General features: G+C 60.2%; 2 protein-coding genes across 28 annotated transcripts in view; one reads left to right on the forward strand and one right to left on the reverse strand.

The window, feature by feature from the left end:
* Nucleotides 1-269: 269 nt before the first annotated feature.
* BRAT1 (BRCA1 associated ATM activator 1) lies at nt 270-10,346 on the reverse strand. 4 transcript variants are annotated; one of them, XM_069571516.1, is made up of 15 exons: nt 10,118-10,346; nt 9,333-9,515; nt 9,105-9,247; nt 7,687-7,841; nt 5,752-5,899; nt 4,946-5,318; nt 4,556-4,672; nt 4,274-4,365; nt 3,500-3,618; nt 3,238-3,424; nt 2,957-3,030; nt 2,310-2,412; nt 2,089-2,187; nt 1,765-1,940; nt 270-1,456 (listed from the first exon to the last, which is right to left on the reverse strand). In XM_069571516.1, exons 3-15 carry the CDS (start codon nt 9,229-9,231, stop codon nt 785-787), a joined length of 2,442 nt encoding a protein of 813 aa, XP_069427617.1. In that variant the 5' UTR covers nt 9,232-9,247; nt 9,333-9,515; nt 10,118-10,346; the 3' UTR covers nt 270-784. The 4 variants fall into 4 exon arrangements, with proteins under 4 accessions (XP_069427617.1, XP_069427616.1, XP_069427614.1 ...); XM_069571515.1 differs by having other exon boundaries at nt 270-1,459; XM_069571513.1 differs by having other exon boundaries at nt 4,556-5,318.
* Nucleotides 10,347-13,178: 2,832 nt separating this feature from the next.
* The window catches only part of IQCE (IQ motif containing E), a 36,131-nt gene continuing 31,843 nt past the window's right edge, over nt 13,179-17,466 (forward strand). For 3 of the 24 annotated variants that reach the window (XM_069571298.1, XM_069571299.1, XM_069571300.1), the window contains exon 1: nt 13,180-13,445. In XM_069571298.1, coding sequence (XP_069427399.1) covers nt 13,410-13,445 — 36 coding nt within the window. In that variant the 5' untranslated portion in view covers nt 13,180-13,409. Of the gene's footprint in view, nt 13,446-13,568; nt 13,754-17,466 lie in introns of all 24 variants that reach the window. The other 21 variants (XM_069571310.1, XM_069571314.1, XM_069571311.1 and 18 more) reach the window with 17 other exon arrangements.

Here is a 17,466-nt window from a genome sequence, read left to right on the forward strand (position 1 = left end):
TTGGAGGGTTCGGAGACTGAAAGTCTGGCCTGATTGGGCCCGGGGTCACTGGCCTCAGGGCCAAGGCCGAAGCCGCACTCTCCAGCCTGAGCGGTTGGCTCTCTGAGCCTGGGTGTCCCTGGGGCATGGTGGGGTCTACGCAGAGGAACCCCCACCCCAGGTCAGGGAAGCACGTGGCCCCCGTGCAGAGGGTCCTCTGCAGCTGTGTCTCTGAGCCCCATGGGGCCTGGGCCGCCCCTGGGCCGCCTCAGAGTCGCTGACCCACTGGGCATGGTCACAAGACATTTATTCTGAGTAGAAAATGAACCATTTCTTCAGCAATGCATCAGAATGGGACTCCTTGACCTTGCTGGGCTCGCCTGGTCCTGGATCCCCTGGAGGGTCCCCTGGGCGCCCGGCCAGACCAGGGCCCCTGGGAGGGCAGGGCCCCAGCAGGGTCCCAGGGAGGGCAGGGCCCGAGGAAAGGCCGTGGGGCCCAGCAGGGTCCCAGGGAGGGCAGGGCCTGAGGGAGGGCCGTGGGGCCTCAGCAGGGTCCCGGGGAGGGCAGGGCCCGAGGAAGGGTCGTGGGGCCCCAGCAGGGTCCCGGGGAGGGCAGGGCCCGAGGGAGGGCCGTGGGGCCTCAGCAGGGTCCCGGGGAGGGCAGGGCCCGAGGAAGGGTCGTGGGGCCCCAGCAGGGTCCCGGGGAGGGCAGGGCCCGAGGGAGGGCCGTGGGGCCTCAGGGTCCCGGGGAGGGCAGGGCCCGAGGGAGGGCCCGGAGGGTCCCGGGGAGGCGCTGCTCGGCCGGTCAGTAGCAGTCGGCCTCATTGTCTCCCAGGACGCCCACGGTGGCCAGCATGTCCTGCAGGAGGGACTGGGGGCTCCTCTCCACGTGGTCACTGCTCTCAGCCAGGGTGTCTCGAAGGGCCTCCAGGTCCATGGACCTCAGCACAGCCAGGACAGCCTCGGGCGCCAGCTCCCCCAGGGGCTGACCCTGTTCACCGGCCTGCCACCTCCGCAGGGCGGCCTCCATGGAGGCCACGTTGGGACCGTCTCCCACCTCCTGCTGGCTGCCGGAGGGAGTGGCCTTGGCCTTCAGGAAGAGGAGGAGGTCACAGGACTTCTGGGCCACGGGGCGGTCACAGTCAAACAAGGACCGGAAGGCGAACTCGAAGAGCTGGACCCGGCAGAGGGCCTGCAGGGCCTGGGTCAGTGCGCCGGGCGGGGCCGCCGTGGAGGGGCCGCGGGGGCCCAGCAGCTGCTCCAGAAACACCAGTGCCAGCTCCAGGCCCTGGACGCGCACCTCCCAGTCCAGGTCCCTGCTCGCCGCCTGCAGCACCGGGGCCACGGACTGCTCCGGGTCCTTAGCCACGTCTGCGTAGCCGTCCCGCAGCCACTCGGTGAAGACCCGCATGACGGCCCGCCGGGGGAACCCCTCTGAGTCTGTGGTCAGGACGAGCAGAAGCTCCTCGAGTGGGGTCTTCTGGAAGACAGAGTGTGAGGCGGGTGGGTGGGGACCAGGCACCGGGGCGGCAGGGAGGGCCCCCGAGGGACCCCGAGTGAGTGCTGGGGCTCAGCCTGCTCTGCCTCCTTCAGGCCACAGGCCCCTGGGCCCCCCACCTGCTCATCTGTCAAATGGGGGTGACCACGTCCAAATGACAGGGGTGCAGGAGGCCGAGCGGGAGACTCCAGGCCCTGCCCACACCCGTGGCAGACCCGCTTCACCCTGGCCCTCAGGAGGCTGGCCAGGGGTGGGCCGCGTGGCCGTGGGGGCCCACCGTGTCCTACCTGCGGGACGTCTGGGTGCTCAGGGCTGGAGGGGGCAGCGAGCAGCCCCCAGCTGGACAGCTGCCCCACGGCGGCCACTGCGCTTGCACGGACGTAGCTCTCAGGGTCTTGCAGGAGCTGCCTGGTGAGCTCGGGCACCTCCGAGCCTAGCAGCGCCTGTCTGAAGCTGCCCTGCCCTGCGGGTCCAAGCAGCCACAAGCAGCAGTGACCAAGCGCTGAGTCCACGGCCCCGCCTCACTCCCCCAAAGGCAGCCAAGAGGGCCCAAGATCCCACAGCCTGGGGGCGGTGCCAAGGCTAGGCCAGCCCCCGAGCCCTGCGCTCACCTCCCCAGCGTCTGGTCATCTGGGTCAGGAACTCGAGGCCCGAGTCCCTCACCTCCCAGCAGGGGCTGCACAGGCGCTTCTGTAGCACGGCGAGCAGCTCTGGGATGGAGGGACGGCTCAGGGGGGCCCGCCCCGGCCCCCACCTGTGGCCTCCCCGCCGTGCCCCGGCCCCCCGCCCCACCCTGCACGTCCCTCGGCTCCCCCGCGGGGGCGAGGGTTACCTCCGAGGACCAGCTGGGCGTAGGGCTCCAGGTCACAGCAGCCGGGAGGTGTGGCTGAGCTCAGGAGCCAGCGGAGTGTGGCCTGGAAGGCCTTCTTCAGAACCTGGGGCGGCAGGGTAGGTAGGGGTGAGCTGGCCCCCGCCCCGCCCAGCGCCCTCCGCGCCCGCCTGGCCGTGGGTTGTGCGATAGGGACGGCGTGCTGGGGGAGAGGGGACCTGGGCCCAGCTTCTGTGAGGCCGGAGCCTCTGGAGGAGGCAGACGGGCATCAACACGAGACAGAGAAGCAGAGGGCAGCTCTCCTCGGGACCCCTGGTTCCCAGGTCAGACGGGAACACCAGGGCCTTTTCCTGAAGGCCTGCACCTAACCCCCCCACCCCGCCGCCTGCCCAGGGCATGAACCGCTGACCCTGCGCCTCACAGCACAGCAGCTCTGGGGCTGTGGGAACAGGGAGGCTGGCAGGGAACCTCAGGGAGCTTGGTCCCACGCATTAGGCCACCCGATTCTAGTCTCCGTCTCTCAGAGAGAATTCCTGGGAAGACTGGGCCCTCTCCCTGCTTCCCACGGCCCCTCCCTCAATCTCCACCAGCCCCGAGCCCGGCCAAGCCCCAAGCAGCTGCCTGCGCACCCCCGCCCGCCCTGCCCGTACCGTGGGGCTGGAGTCGGGGCTCACGAGGTACTCCAGCAGGATGGCAAACACCTGCGTCACCAACTCCTGGGGGCCTGTGACAGACGTGGATGGGTGAAGCGCCCAGCCTGCCACCCTGGGGCCTCCCGCGCCCAGAGGTGTCAGCCCATGGAGAACAGGGGCACAGACACCCTCAGGCAGCTGAATCCCGGCCCCTCCCAGGAGAAGACAGGAGAGGACAGCGGTCCCGGGACGCCGCTGAGCGATGCCCGAGCTGTGCAAGAGAGCACATTCTCACTCACCCAGTCCCTGAGACAGGACCCCTAGGAAATCCAGGGCAGCTCGCTGGACGCGGACACAGCCCACCAGCATCGCGCACAGGCGGCTGCCTGCCTCAGAGCTGGGGGCTGCTGAGCCATTGCAGAATCGCAGTATCGTCACCGCAGCGGCAAGCAGGGGCGCCTGGGGCCAGGGCGAGGGGCGCTGGGGCTGGGGCGGGGAGGGAGCGTCAGTGCCAGCCGCAGGTCCCGCTGCCAGGGCAGACGCGGGCCGGGCCACACCTACCAGGGGCTGCAGCAGCTCCAGGTGGGCCAGGGCGCTGCACAGGAGACCCACGCACGCCGACCTGGAGGGCGGGAACTTGTCCACGGCCATCAGGTCGCCTGCGGCCCCCTCCAGCAAGCCTGGGGGTGAACACGCGCCTGGTGAGTGGGCCCCTCCTGTGAGGCCGCCGGTCACTGATTCCCACCAGAGACGGGGCTGGCGGCTCTGAGCAGTGGCCGTGCCGGGTGACTAGAGTCTGAGCCTGTCTGCAGGGCTCGTGAGTGGGGTCCCGCTCTCCTGGCAGCCAGTGCAGAGGCTGGCTTCTGCTGGTCAGAAGGCCCCTCTCCCCCTGATGTGGGGCTACTGGGCACAGCGGGCTCCCTGCGTCTAACCCCCAAACCACCATGCAACTGAAGCAGACAAGCTGTGGCAGAGGAGGCCCGCTTCCCATCACAGAACAGCCGGTCTGGGAGGACGAGGGCCAGGCCCAGGTGCCCACGTGGTCAGGAACAGTCCACGCGGCCAAGGCCCCAGAAGCCACCACCGACTGCAGGGTCGGCAACTCTGGGGCCCCCTCGACGATGCCACGGGGTCGGGGAGGGGGATGCTGCCCCACGAACTCCTGGTGGCACACGAGCCAGGCACTGCCGAGACCACAGCCCTGCCAGCCTCGCTCTTGGCTGGGGAGGCGAGCCAGGTACCTCGATGCCCACCAGCCTGCCCGGCCCCAGGGACATGCTCAGGACCCCAGGGTTCTGCCCCCCTGCACCCACCCGCCCTTCCCCGACAGCCTACGTGGCGTTCCGGGGGCCTGAGCAGCGGCTTCCAGGACATGGGCCAGGGGCTGGAGGAGGATGCGGAAAGCCTGGATCCTCAGCGCCTGGGGACTGCAGACAGGACAGGGTGAGGGTGCCTGCCCCTCCAACACCCCCAGCAAGGCCGGGGCAAGGGCTCAGAGCTGGGGACCGGGAGACAGCGACCCTGCAGCCTCCGGACTGGCACACCACCAGGAGCACGGGTCCTGGGAGGTCCCTAACCCCACTGCCTGCCCTGCACAACATGAACCCTGGCCCTTACCAGTCCTGCAGTTTCAGGATCCCCGCGGCCAGAGGCCCTGCCTGCGTGGGGCTCAGGCGGCTGAGGGCCTGTGCTGCGGTCTCCCACAGGCCAGGGTCAGAGCTCAGCACAGAAGAGCTGCAGAGGAGGCCCCAGAAGCCAGCGTTACTGCCCCGTCCAGCCCACACCATGCCCAGTGGGCAGCTGTGCCCGTGGTGCTGGGTGTGCCCGACCCAGAGATCGTTCCCAGTGTGCGGGCTTTCAGACCCCCTGAGGGGTTCCCCTGACTCGAGGCAACCTTCGTGAGAAGCCAACGAGCTGCGGCCCCGGGTGTGACGGCCGCCCTGAGACCTCGAAGGAAACGAGCGGCACCCCCTCCCCCCGCCCGGCAGCTGCGCCCGGGGGCCTGACCGGGCCACGCTGAGGAGGAGATCCACAAGCGCGTGCGGGGCCGGCACCGGGTCCTTCTCGAGCAGGCGGGCCACGAGGGGGCTCAGCCGCGCCCAAAGGCCCTGCGTCCAGAGGCCGTGGCAGTGCCCGAACGTGGTGGTCAGGACGTGCAGGGCCTGCGTGACCCGCGGGGCGGCCTCGGAGCGCAGGCAGTCTTCGAGGTGACACACGACCTTCCGGGCACAGGCCGGCCAGTCCCAGGCCTGTGGGCAGACGTGCCCCTCAGCGGGCCCGCGCAGGGCCAAGTCCAGGACACGCACCAGGAGCTGCCCGGCGGCGGAGGCCACAAACAGGCTGGGATCTCCCTGCAGGGAGAAGATGGTGTCAACAGCACCTGGGGGGGGACAACGGGGTGAGGGGGGAGAGATAGGGTTCAGCTGGGACAGCGTCACGGGGCGGCAGGGACGCTGGAGACACTGAGGGGCTTCAGAGCCTGAATCCCGCCCGCTGGGGAGGCAGGGTGAGAGGCCCAGCCTCCCCCCGCTTGGAGGCTGGAACCAGCTGGGGGTTCGCAGGGTCGGGGGTTGAGAACCCTTGCCACTTTGGAGCTTTCTAACCAGTCTCAAAGCCACCCCAGCTGCTGAGTCTGACCTACAAACCAGAGCACACTGCACAGCCTAGAGGGGCCCCAACACTTGGTCACCCCGAGTGTTCCTCTCAACAGCCCTGTGACACCACGGCCGCTCTCCCATTCAGAAGAAGAACCCAGCGCGGCCCAGGAGCTCACACAGGGATGGGGAGGGCAGAGACGCGGGCGGGGCACTCACCCGAGTCGGCAAGGAAGCGCAAGGCACTGGGGTGCTGCGCCAGAGAGTGCAGACCTTGGATCCAGCCGCTGCGCACGGAGGGGGCCGCCCAGGCCGCTGCCCCGAGGGGGCCCGGCTCCCCGAACAGCCCGGGCAGCAGCTCCCCCTGCTGGAAGTGAAGGAGGAATGAGCCGAGTGAGTCCAGCTCTGCCTCCCAGGGAGAGAGCTTGGGAAGGAAGGGCTGGGTGTCAGACTCAGGCTCCGACCCTGTCACAGTCCGCTCCAGAAGCCCCTCCCACCGCAAACGCCGGCCAAAACGCCAAACGACCCCCCTGACCATGACGCCCTGTGCCCGAGACACCCGCAGGTCTCCACAGCCCCCTGGGCTCTGCGCTTGGCACGTGGAGTTCGTGCCCTCCTCCAGAAGTCCCCCGCCCCAGACCCCCCAGCACACCCCGTGTGTCAGGCCTGCCCTGCACATACGCCTGCTCAAAGCCCTTCGGACCCAGCTGCGAGCCCGCTGCCCCCCGCCCGCAGCAGGCAGTGCCCGACTCCCCACTCAGTGCCCATCTGTGCACGGGTGTCCACCTGCGGCACAGCAGCGCACCGCCCTGACCCGTGCCACGTGCCGGAGGTTCCTGTTCCCCACAGGGCCCAGTACAGTGAGTGGGAACTCGGGGGCTGCCTCTTTCCCCCAGAGCCCCTCCCTGGGGCTGTGACTTGCTCAGAGCCTTGTCTATGTTGACAATAAAATGCGGGCCCCACCCTCGAGGGACAGGGTGCCTCTAGTCACCTCAGACTCCGGGTGCGGGATCCCTGGGCCGAAAAGACGCTCTTTCAATCACTGGAGGGTGAGTCTGACCCCACGACGGCCTTACGGGGCACCGCTGCTGGCGGCAGCCCACAGGGAGGCCCTCTGTGGGGTCACCCTTCATCTAAACGCCCCCCCCCAAAGTTACAGCCCTCCTGGGGGCAGCCTGCAGCCAGCGGGAGGGCACCGAGGCTCAGCCGCCAGCCTCATGTCGTCTGTCTGCATGCCCCCTGCCCAGACGGGGCCCATGCTGAGCATCTCACTGACAAGCAGCCCTGGGGTTCTGTGAAAGGGAAGCCAAAAAGGGAACAGGAGCCCAGGCCAGTGCCAGGGGCCCAGGGCCCAAGGCAAGCTGCCTCTGCGATGCAGGGCTCAAACCTGCCGTGTCCCTTGTCCCCGTATGCAGGGGCCAGCCACCAGACAGAAGGGCAGCCCGCGGCCTGCTAAGCCTCCACAGCCACGGTTGGCTGCCGGAAGGAGAAAGAGGAGATGGAGAAGAAGAGATGGGAACCAGGGAGCACCCAGAAGTCAGAGAAGCTGGGAAAACCCACGTGATCGGGACTGAGGATCTGTTTCAGGGAGGCAGATGGTGTGACCGACCACGCCAGCAGCCCGACTTTGCAGGGTCCGCTGTGAGCCCTGCCGGTCCTGTGGCGTTCCTCTACTGAGCCTTCGCTATCTCCTCACCCGGAGACAGAGGCGATGGCTCCTGACCTGCGAACTGGCCAGGGATCTCAGGATAACCCGAACGTGACTCTGGAAACGCTGAGGTATGTACGGAAGGATGATCAGACATGAAGTCATTTCCTATAACAGGCTTCAGTGTGGAACACCCTGGAAAGTCTGCCCCACCATTAGCTGGGGTGGGCGGGGCCTTAGGAGCTTGCACTGTTGAACTGAGGGGCACCCACGAAGGGGCAGAGGCCCAACCCCAGCTCTGTCTGATTCCAAAAAGTTCACCCTCCACCCCAATCCGTTCCTGGTGAGTTCTTCAAAGGAGGACTATACCCAGGAATAAAAACCCTGTGGAACACGCCAAGGTACGGGGGCGAAGCGAGTTTCAGAGGCTCGGGGGCCACGACAGTCACCGCTGCTGGGCACCTGCAGGGGAAGGTGGGTCACGCAGGTGGGAGGCCCAGGCTCACCTGGAGGAACTGGAAGCAGTTCTCCTGGGCTGCAAAGATCCCTGCGAGGCGGAGTGCGAAGGACAGGATTCTGGAACTCAGATCCTGGGGTTTCAGCACATGGAACAGCAGCTCTACCAGGCAGGGGTGTTCCTGCAGTAATAGGAGACTGGACCCTGGGGACAGGCCCAGCCGGGACGCAAGTCACCAGGGCGCCGTGCGTGCCTCCAAAAGGGACCGTCCTTCTGGCAACTCCCAGACCCCCTCTCTCAGGCTGTTAAGACTCAGTAGTCCAACCGGGAGAAGTATTTGCAACAACTGCTTCAAAGGACTCATTACTCTAATTCAACAACACCTCGACAACAGGCAAGGGACTTGGACAGGAAATACAAATGGCCAGCAGACCCGAAAAGACGTTCTGTCCTGCTGATTATGAAAAGAAGACACAAATAAGAGCAGCAGAAAATCTTCGCCTCTCCAGTGGGTAATTTTCTCTTAAACGGAGAGCACTACAGCAAGACACGCAGGGAACAGGCATTCTTCTCCAGACATGGCACCTGAAGTGTCTACACACCAGAGCAGCGCTGCTCACAACAGCCAAGACATGGAAGCAACGTAAACGTCCACCAACAGGCGCATGGATGAAGAAGGTGTGGTTCCGTTGCACACACACAGCGGACTACGACTCAGTCATATAAGGAGTGAAACAAGGCCATTGGCAGCCACGTGGATGGACCTAGAGACTATTGTCCTAAGTGAAGTAAGTCAGACAAGTATCGTCTGATATCACTTACATGTGGCATCTTAAAAAATGATGCAAATTAACTTATCTGAAAAAGAGAAACAGATTCATAGACAAAGAAAACAAACTTATGGTTCCCAAAGGGGAAGGTGGGGGGATAAATTAGGAGTTTGAGATGAGCAGATACAAACTACTACATTTAAAATAAACAACAAGGGTCTACTGTAAAGCACAGGGAATTATACTCAACATTTTGTAATAAACTATAATGGAAAACACTCTCAAAGAGTGTGTGTGTGTGTGTGCGTGTGTGTGCGTGTACGCACACCTGTTGTTGTTGAGTCACTAAGTCGTTTCTGACTTTGTGACCCTGTGGACTGTAGCCCACCAGGCTCCTCCGTCCATGGGCTTCTCCAGGCAAGAATCCTGGAGTGGGTTGTCATTTCCTTCTCCAGGGGATCTTTCTGACCCAGGGATTGAACCCGAGTCTCCTGCGTTGGCAGGTGACTTTACTGAGCCACCAGGAAAGCCTACACACCCTAACCCTAACCATAATTTGTGGGTGAGGAAATATGACAAGCCAGGGGGACTCTCTAAGATGTAGAAGAACGACCCCAGACAGACGGCCTCTTCCTAGCACACGGGAGCCCTGCACCCTCCGGCCTCTGGGCAGAGTCGGCAGCTGCCCTCACCCTACCTGCTCCAGTGACTGCCTTAAACCAGTCCAGCAGCTTCTCCAAACAAGTGTCATCTGCCACCGGCTGCCTGGGGTCTGCCAGGACAGCACAGAGAGCCGGGAGGAGCCGGGCGCACTCTGGGTCCATGATGGGGCTGGGGTTCCTGCAGAGGAGATGTCAGGCAGGGCCAGACCCCATCCGCCTAGTCACAGGCAGCCCCCAGCCCCACCAGGCCCCAGGACTTTCACCTCAGGCCAGGTGATGACTCTTCAGAGGGAAACTCCAAGCCGCCAGGACTGCGGTGAAGCCTCGGCTGGGGTAAGATTGGAGGTTGTCAAGAGCAAACTGGAGCCCTCGAGTCTGGCGGTGGAGATGGGAGTCTGGGGTAAACCATGCAGCCTCAGGAGCTCAAAGGCAGCCAACTCTGGATTCTGGTGGGAGGAAAGAGCGTGAAACTGATCTAGGCTGCAGGCCTGTCGAGCTAGAGGCGCATGCCTCTCTGGGGCCAGCCACGTGTAGGAGGCTGATCGGCTTAGTCAGTCAGAGCTGTAAGGGTCTCAGTCCAGCTGGGAGGTGTCTGTCTCCGTGTCTGTCCCTCCCAGAGTCAGTGTGAAAACCCTGCAGCCAGCAGTGTGCGGAGGGGACGGCGCCCTGCCCACTGTTGTTTCCTCCAGGGACTGCAAGAGCACCTGCGGGCCTGGCCTGGGAGAGGCCCGGGAGCCCGTCAGTCCTGTGGGCAGGAAGGGCTCTCGCCGGGGTATGGGGTGGCCAGTGACTCTGTCTGCCGGGGTCAAGAGCAAGCTGGGACGTCCATCTGTCCATCCCTGGCCAAGCTACGTTCTTGAGGAAGGCGCCCTCCCCGTGGACCCCAAGGAGGACGCCAGGCCGGCGGCTGCGGTGGTGCTGGGGCCCAGTCCAGGGGCGCGCACGCGGGCCCCAGGCGGTTCTACGGCCCGGGAGGCCCTGGCCCCTAACCTCGACCCCGCCGGGCCCTCCACAGCGACCGCCACCCCTCCCCGGGTGCGCGCCTCACCCGCTTCGCTTCCCTCAGCCGCCGCAGGCCCCGCCCCGGGCCGCGCGACCCGCCGGGACTGGAGGAGGCGAGGACGGGGAGGACGCCCCTGGAGGCCACTCTGAGAGCCCCAAAGGGCCAGGCTCAGGGAACGGGCTAAGGAGGAGCGGGACAAGCCGCCGCCAAGCCCGTTGCCTGAACCCGTCACCCGACCAGGGCGCTCAGAGGTGTGTGCACCGGAACCCAGCAGGCTTTGCGCCTGGAAGGCGTGGCTTTCGGCGGAAGGGGCGTGGCCTCGCCGACCAAAGGCCCGCGTGTCTGAGCTGGCCAGCAAAGCAAGATGTCAGGCGCGCAGCAGGCACGACTTCCTCTACTTACAGAGGGATTTCATCCTGACTAGATTCAGAATGCATTTACTGTCCCTGCCCCACCAGCGTCATCATCCTACCACACCACCTGCCCGGTGTGCGGACTCCCTCCGTGTCACACAGCGCGCACTTTGGAACCCGCAGCTGCTCTAAGCACTTTCGGTTCGGTTCAGTTCAGTTCCGCCGCTTAGTCGTGTCCGACTCTTTGCGACCCCGTGGACTGCAGCACGCCAGGCCTCCCTGTCCATCACCAACTCCCGGAGCTTACTCAAACTCATGTCCATGGAGTCGGTGATGCCATCCAAACAACTCCTCTGTCGTCCCCTTCTCCTCCCGCCTTCAATCTTTCCCAGCATCAGGCTCTTTTCCAATGAGTCAGTTCTTCGCATCAGGTGTATCAGTCCCTCCAATGAACACCCAGAACTGATTTCCTTTAGGATGGACTGGTTGGATCTCCTTGCATTCCAAGGGATTCTCAAGAGTCTTCTCTGCCGGGGTCCAGCCCCGGTGGATCCAGGGAATTCGAAGGGTGGACGGCATCGGCGTGGAAAGACTTGTTTATTTATTAAAGTAAGATTAGATTAAGAAATTATAGTGTAGTAAGAAGATTAAGTGGAGGAAGAGGGCTGAATAGCTTGGTTTACACGGAAGGCCAATAAAATTCCAGACAAGGAATTTGCACCATATACGTTGGGCCACCGGCGCCCGCTTGAATATCTAAGGGTGCCTCGCCTTAAGCTCCCTTTCTCGCGGATCTTAACAGCCGGGGCAAGTAAGTAGACCTGGTGAGCCTCCGCGCTCCAGGTGGAAATTCAACCCGAAATTAAAGTAAAGAGCAGAGAGAGGGAAAGAGAGAGGAGAAGAAAGAGAGAGAGACACAGGGGGAGCCAGAGTGCCAAGAAACCAGGCCGGGAGACTAGTTAGAGAAGCTAGTCCAAGAAGCTGGCCCCCGGCCCCAAAAGCTGGCCCCCGGCCCCAGAAGCTGGCCCCTGGAGCTGGCCCCCGGCCCCAGAAGCTGGCCCCTGGAGCTGGCCCCATCCTTTATTGTTCAGAAGGCCTTTTATACTTTTGATAAAACAGAGATCAATGGGTAACACAAGATTATGTAGCGTTCGCAGCTCAGGCTCTTTCTATACATCATTTGGTATACAAAAGGTCTCAGGTGATTTACATTATCTTCTGGCCAAGAGGCTTGTTAACACTTTTTGGCTCTCTTCCTTAATGAATGTTAATCTTGTTTCCCCTGAAGTGTTTTTCTTTAATCTACATCTCCTTAAAGCATTAGCATTAAAGTTACATCTCTATAGAACAAAGGTGCAGTGGGACACAACAAAGAAGGTACTTCACTCAAAGATCTAATGTTGCTAACACAAGGTCTACTACTTGTTATTCTAACTATATCTACAACTAAAGGATGTGAAAATTTGGCAGCAAATATTGACTCAACAAATGAAACCTTTAATCAGTCCTATTCTAAAGATTTTGACTCCTCGGAAGCTCCTACATTCCTAGGATGTTTTAAGCTTCCTGTGCCTCCTGCGGTCAGGAGGCCTCAATCACACGCGCAGCTGTAGGAGTCCTGCAGGCAGGCTAGAAAGCCATCAGAGGGTTTTTTGGATTGAAACACTCTTTCAAATGCAGAAGACTAAAGCCCTGAATTGACTTTTTCCAGAAAATGTCAGAAGAGTGGAAAAGCAGAGCACAAAAGCCGGCAGATTTTTGTTGGGGTACATGCTTAGGAATTTCCAGAGGGGTCCCTGAAGTCTGAGCACGCCTTGCGTATGTCAGCTTCCTTCCTCATGACCTTGTCACGGGCCGGATTCCTCACACTGGCTCCCGGCACTTCTCCAACACTACAGTTCAAAAGCATCAATTCTTTGGCGCTCTTCACAGCAGCTCTTTCTTTCCCTTGCCCGGCGCCAAATACCTACTGATTAATCACCTGTTGTGTGCCAGACACTGTTCCAAGGGACAGCAGTACAGTCAGGAGGGAAACAGCCCTGCCCCAGAGAGCTTACATTCTAGACAAAGGGAGTTCTTGTAGATAATAAAGGTCAGGGGCTGGAAAAATACATCAGGGCAGAGGAACAGAGTAAATGCCCTTGGAGGCCTGTAGGAGGAGAAAGGGCAGATTATGCTTGCTAATAGTTTAAATGAACCTTGCAGCCCAACGGGCCCAAAGATCTTCATTATACACACTGAATACAGCGAGTGTAAACTTTTTTTTTTTTTTTTCTTGTCCTGTGACTGCGTTGTAACCCTTGGGCCTAAGATCTTTTTTTTTTTTTTTTGTCCTCTGACTACATCACTGGATAGGCTCCCCACTCCAGTATTCTTGGGCTTCCCTTGTGGCTCAGCTGGTAACGAATCCTCCTGCAGTGCCAGAGACCTGGGTTTGATCCCTGGGTTGGGAAGATCGCCTGGAGAAAGGAAAGGCTATCCACTCCATTATTCTGGCCTGGAGAACTCCATGGACTGTATAGTCCATGAGGTTACAAAGAGTCAGACACGACAGCGACTTTTTTTTTTTTTTTTTTACATCATAACCCTTGAGCCTAAGATCCGAGATCAGGAAGATGGTTTTCTCAATGCCAGGCGTTCAGAGCTAGCAGGCTGTGGACTCCCTGTCCCTTTCAGCGTTAACCTACTAAATATTTATTAATGACAGCTCTGGGAACTAGAGCGCTGTTTCAGCTCCGCCCCGCTCTCCGCCCCACACTCTGGGCGCGCAGCCGGTCGGCCCGAGGGTGTCCCCGGGCACACCTATAGTCGGCCGGGCTCGCCACATCCGGGGCTCGGCGGGCTAGTGCGGTTGCCATGGAAGCGGGGTCGCGGCGGGCGCTGGGGCCGTCGGAGAGGCTGCGGGCGACCGGGTGGCCTGCGGAGCCCCAGAACCCGACGGCCGAGCCCGCCGCGCCCCGGGGCGATCGGGCAGCGCCGCCGCCATGTCGCTGGGCACCGCGGAGCCAGCCTCGGAGACGGTAAGCGCGGAGGGCGGGGGCGGGGGGCGCCCTCAATGCCTCCCACGCCGGGGCGCGGGCCGGAGGGAAGGGGCGCAGGCCGGCGGCCGCCGGTGACCGCAGCCATTATTGTTACCGCATAAGAGCGGACCTCCGGCCGCCGCCCCTCGCCCAGCCTCCGGCCGCCTCTAGTTACCCGCTCGTCCTTGCCCTGGCCGCCGCTTCCAGGAAGCCCTCCCGGACGCTGCGCCCTCGCCGCTTGGCGCCTGCGAAGCCGCGCCTGAGCGGAGCCTGCGATCGCGGCCCGCCGGGGTGACGGAGCTCACTGCGTAAGTGCCCGCCCGCACGGCGATTCCAGGGCTGGGGGCCTCGGACGCGGCGACGGACCCGAGCCGTGCCGGCTGTGAGGGAGGGGCCCCGGGCGCCGAATAGGGCAGGTTTTCCGGAGGAGGGGCCGCCCGCCCAGGGTGGCTCCCCCGGGTCAGAGCGAGCGTGGTCTCAACTGTCCCTTCACCCAGTGTTTCTGGGGCGTCAGCCATCAGCTGTAGATGCCACTGTGGGTGAATAAGCTGCATTCCGGTGGCGAGGTGATGGGACTCGGGATGGAGGTGAGGGAAAACACGGCAAAAAAAAAAAAAAAAAACCCCACCAAACGGATCGTGTCCATCAAGTCAGAAAATGCCCTGCAGAAAATAAAACAGCCCACGTAAGGGAGGCGGGGTGGTGGGCTGCTTTAGATTGGGTGCCCCGAGAAGTTGGAGCAGCGGGGTGAAGATCTGAGACACCGGGGCCAGCAGGTGCGAAGGTCCTGAGGTGGGAAAGTGCAGGGTTCCAGGGCGCGAAAGAGAGCTTGCTGGGATCTCACTGGGCGACCTGTGTGGATGGAAGGGAGCCGTGGACCTGATCACGGAGGGCCTTGCAGGCAGTGGTCCGGGTCTGAATTCACTCCTGCCACAGTGGGAAGGCTTTGGAGGGCTCCAGAGGCTTTGGAGCTTGACTCACGGGTTGCTTCCTTCACAGGGAGCGGATGGCAGAACCCGGCAGGGCTGCTGGGCGCTCTCCCCAAGTGGGGGCCCAGGGCTCCTGCCACTTGTCCCCCAGGGCACCGAGTCCTGCCTCACCAGGAAGGCCTGCCGCCTGAGCGGGCCTCAGTTACTGCTCCTTCACCTTTACAAGTAGCTCCTCATCCTGTGCCTGTAAAGGTTATTCATGCCCAGAAAAGAAAGTCAATTACCCATATCTAACTGCCTACAGAAAACCGCAGTTAATGTTTGGTATACTTCTTTCTGATATTTTTTTCAACGCATTTTTTCTTCCCATATGGCCTTTTAAAACTTGGGCTCCTATTTATATTGGTTTGTAATTCTTGCTGTCTAATTTACTGTTAGCATCTTCCCATACCTACGTTTTCAAAAACATGTTTTAAAAACTAAGTTTATATATGTATAACTGAATCACTTTGTTGTACACGTAAAACTAATGCAACATTGTTAATCAACTATACTTCAATTTAAAAGAGAAAGAGAAATACATCAAACAGATAAAGACAAATGCTGTATGATCTCACTTATATATGGAATCTCAAAAAGCTGAATTCTAAACAGCAAGGACGGATTGTATAGCACAGGCTACGCTCAATATCTTATAACCAATGATGGAAATGAATCTGAAGAAAGTACGTATGTAGTATAACTAAATCACTCTACCGTACACCTGAGGCTAATATAATGTGGTAAATCAACTATACTTCACTTTAAAACTTTTTTACTCTTAATTTGGGGGACTTCCATGGTGGGTCCAGTGGCCAAGGCTGTTCGCTCCCAGAAGGTCTGGGTTCGATCCCTGGTCAGGGAACTAGATTCCAAGCGCCAGGACTGAGAGTTCACGTGCCACAACTAAAGATCCCACGTATCGCCACTGAAAAGATTCCGCAGGCCCCAAGGAAGATCAGACATCCTGTGTGCTGCAGCTAAGACCCAACACAGCCAAAGAAAGAAATATACTTTTTTAATAAAAAAAATTTTAAAAATAAAAACTCTAACTTGGGAATTCCCCTGTGGTCCAGTGATTAGGACCCTTGAGCTTCCACTGCAGGGGACACAGATTTGATCCCTGGTCAGGAAACTAAGGTCCCACGTGCCCTGCAGGACAGCCAAAATAATTAAATATATGTATAAACATCTTCACAAGTGTTATTCATGCAAAAATGGAAAGATAATATTTTTTAATAAAAAATAAAACCTCTAACCTAATCAGTTCAGTTCAGTTGCTCAGTCCGACTCTTTGCGACCCCATGAACTGCAGCACGCCAGGCCCCCCTGTCCATCACCAACTCCCAGAGCTTACTCAAACTCTTGTCCATGGAGTCGGTGATGCCATCCAACCAACTCCTCTGTCGTCCCCTTCTCCTCCCACCTTCAGTCTTTCCTAGCATCAGGGTCTTTTCCAGTGAGTCAGTTCTTCGAATCAGGTGGCCAAAGGATTGCAGTTTCAGCTTTAGCATCAGTCCTTCCAGTGAGTATTTAGGACTGATTTCCTTTAGGATGGACTGGTGGTTGGATCTCCTTGCAGGCCAAGGGACTCTCAAGAGTCTCCAGCACCACAGTTCAGAAGTGCCAATTCTTCGGCCCTCAGCCTTCTTCACAGTCCAACTCTCACGTCCATACACGACTCCTGGAAAAACCATAGCTTTGAGTAGACGGACCTTTGTCGGCAAAGTAATGTCTCTGCTTTTTAACATGCTGTCTGGGTTGGTCATAACTTTTCTTCCAAAGCACACGCGTCTTTTAATTTCATGGCTGCAGTTACCATCTGCAGTGATTTTGGAGCCCCCCAAAATAAAGTCTGACACTGTTTCCATTGTTTCCCCATCTATTTCCCATGAATTGATGGGACCAGATGCCATGATCTTAGTTTTCTGAATGTTGAGTTTTAAGCCAACTTTTTCAACTGTCCTCTTTCATTTTCACCAAGAAGTTCCAACCTAATAGGATACTCCTATTTTAACTCACCACTTCCTTCCTTTTGGACTTCCCTGTTGGCTCAGACAGTAAAAAATCTGCCTACAATACAGGAGACCTGGATTCCATCCCTGGGTTGGAAGATCCCCAGGAGAAGGGAATAGCAACCCACTCCAGGTTTCTTGCCTGGAGACTCTCCTGGACAGAGGAGCCTGGCGGGCTACAGTCCATGGGGTCGCAGAGAGTCAGACACGACTGAGTAACACTTCCTTGCTTTTCCTCCATTGTCTTCACCTTGTGCTATTGGTAACCACGCTGCTCTTAAGGTTCTTACGCACAGAAGCGTTTGTCAAGCCCCTGACGCGCGCTGGCTCTGAGACCACCCGGTGCCCGCGTGTCTTGGTCCCCAGGGGCGCAGTCCCTCTGCTAGGAGGCTGGCAGCCGTTGGCCCAGGCTGACTGGCGGTTCCCCTGCTGAGCTGACATCTGTTCTCAACCAGACGAGACCCTCTCGAGGGCAGGCACTGGGGGCAGAGCTGCCTCTGGGCTTGCTCGTGCACTTCACGGGGTACGCACGGTGCTGGGGTCCCTGGTGAAGGGCTTCCAGGTTCCAGAACAAGGTGAGAGCATCTGTAGAGCGTCTCTGCTCCCGAGGTTCTCCGTCACCTGCGCCCCCCCGCACCCCGCCCCACCGCCGGACCTATTGCTCACATCCACTGGGCTGTCCCGCCTCACCGTCCTGCCCAGCCCCACCGTCCTGCCCAGCCCCACCACAGCCCTCCTCTGAGCGTACAGAGGCGGCTGCCCTGAAGCCTGCGCATGCCGAGCCTGCAGCGGGCCCTTCAAACAGAGCTGCTTGTCGCCTGCTCCCCCCGTGCCTCAGTCGCACTTTTCCTGTCCTCTGTTATCTCTTAGATTTTTTGTTGAAAACTCGACATTTAGTTAATATATTACTGCAGCTCGCCCCCCCCAACATTTAGATAATACATTACAGCTTCTCCCACGCTGCCCCCCCCCCGGTTGGTTTGGGGAGGGACTTGGCTCATCTGACTCTGAAGTGGTCGTGCGCGTGCTGTGCAGCCT

Source organism: Ovis canadensis, chromosome 24, assembly GCF_042477335.2.
Source record: "Ovis canadensis isolate MfBH-ARS-UI-01 breed Bighorn chromosome 24, ARS-UI_OviCan_v2, whole genome shotgun sequence".
NCBI classification, from domain to species: domain Eukaryota; kingdom Metazoa; phylum Chordata; class Mammalia; order Artiodactyla; family Bovidae; genus Ovis; species Ovis canadensis.

What these genes read in the sequence shown, in the direction of transcription:
- BRAT1 (XM_069571512.1), bottom strand. Translation starts at nt 9,231, where the DNA reads ATGGACCCAGAGTGCGCCCGGCTCCTCCCGGCTCTCTGTGCTGTCCTG. An exon ending in GCCCCGACTCCAGCCCCACG is followed by an intron (nt 2,413 to 2,956) that starts GTACGGGCAGGG and finishes CTGCCGCCCCAG; the next exon opens with GTTCTGAAGAAGGCCTTCCA. An exon ending in AGCACCCAGACGTCCCGCAG is followed by an intron (nt 1,460 to 1,764) that starts GTAGGACACGGT and finishes TCTGTCTTCCAG; the next exon opens with AAGACCCCACTCGAGGAGCT.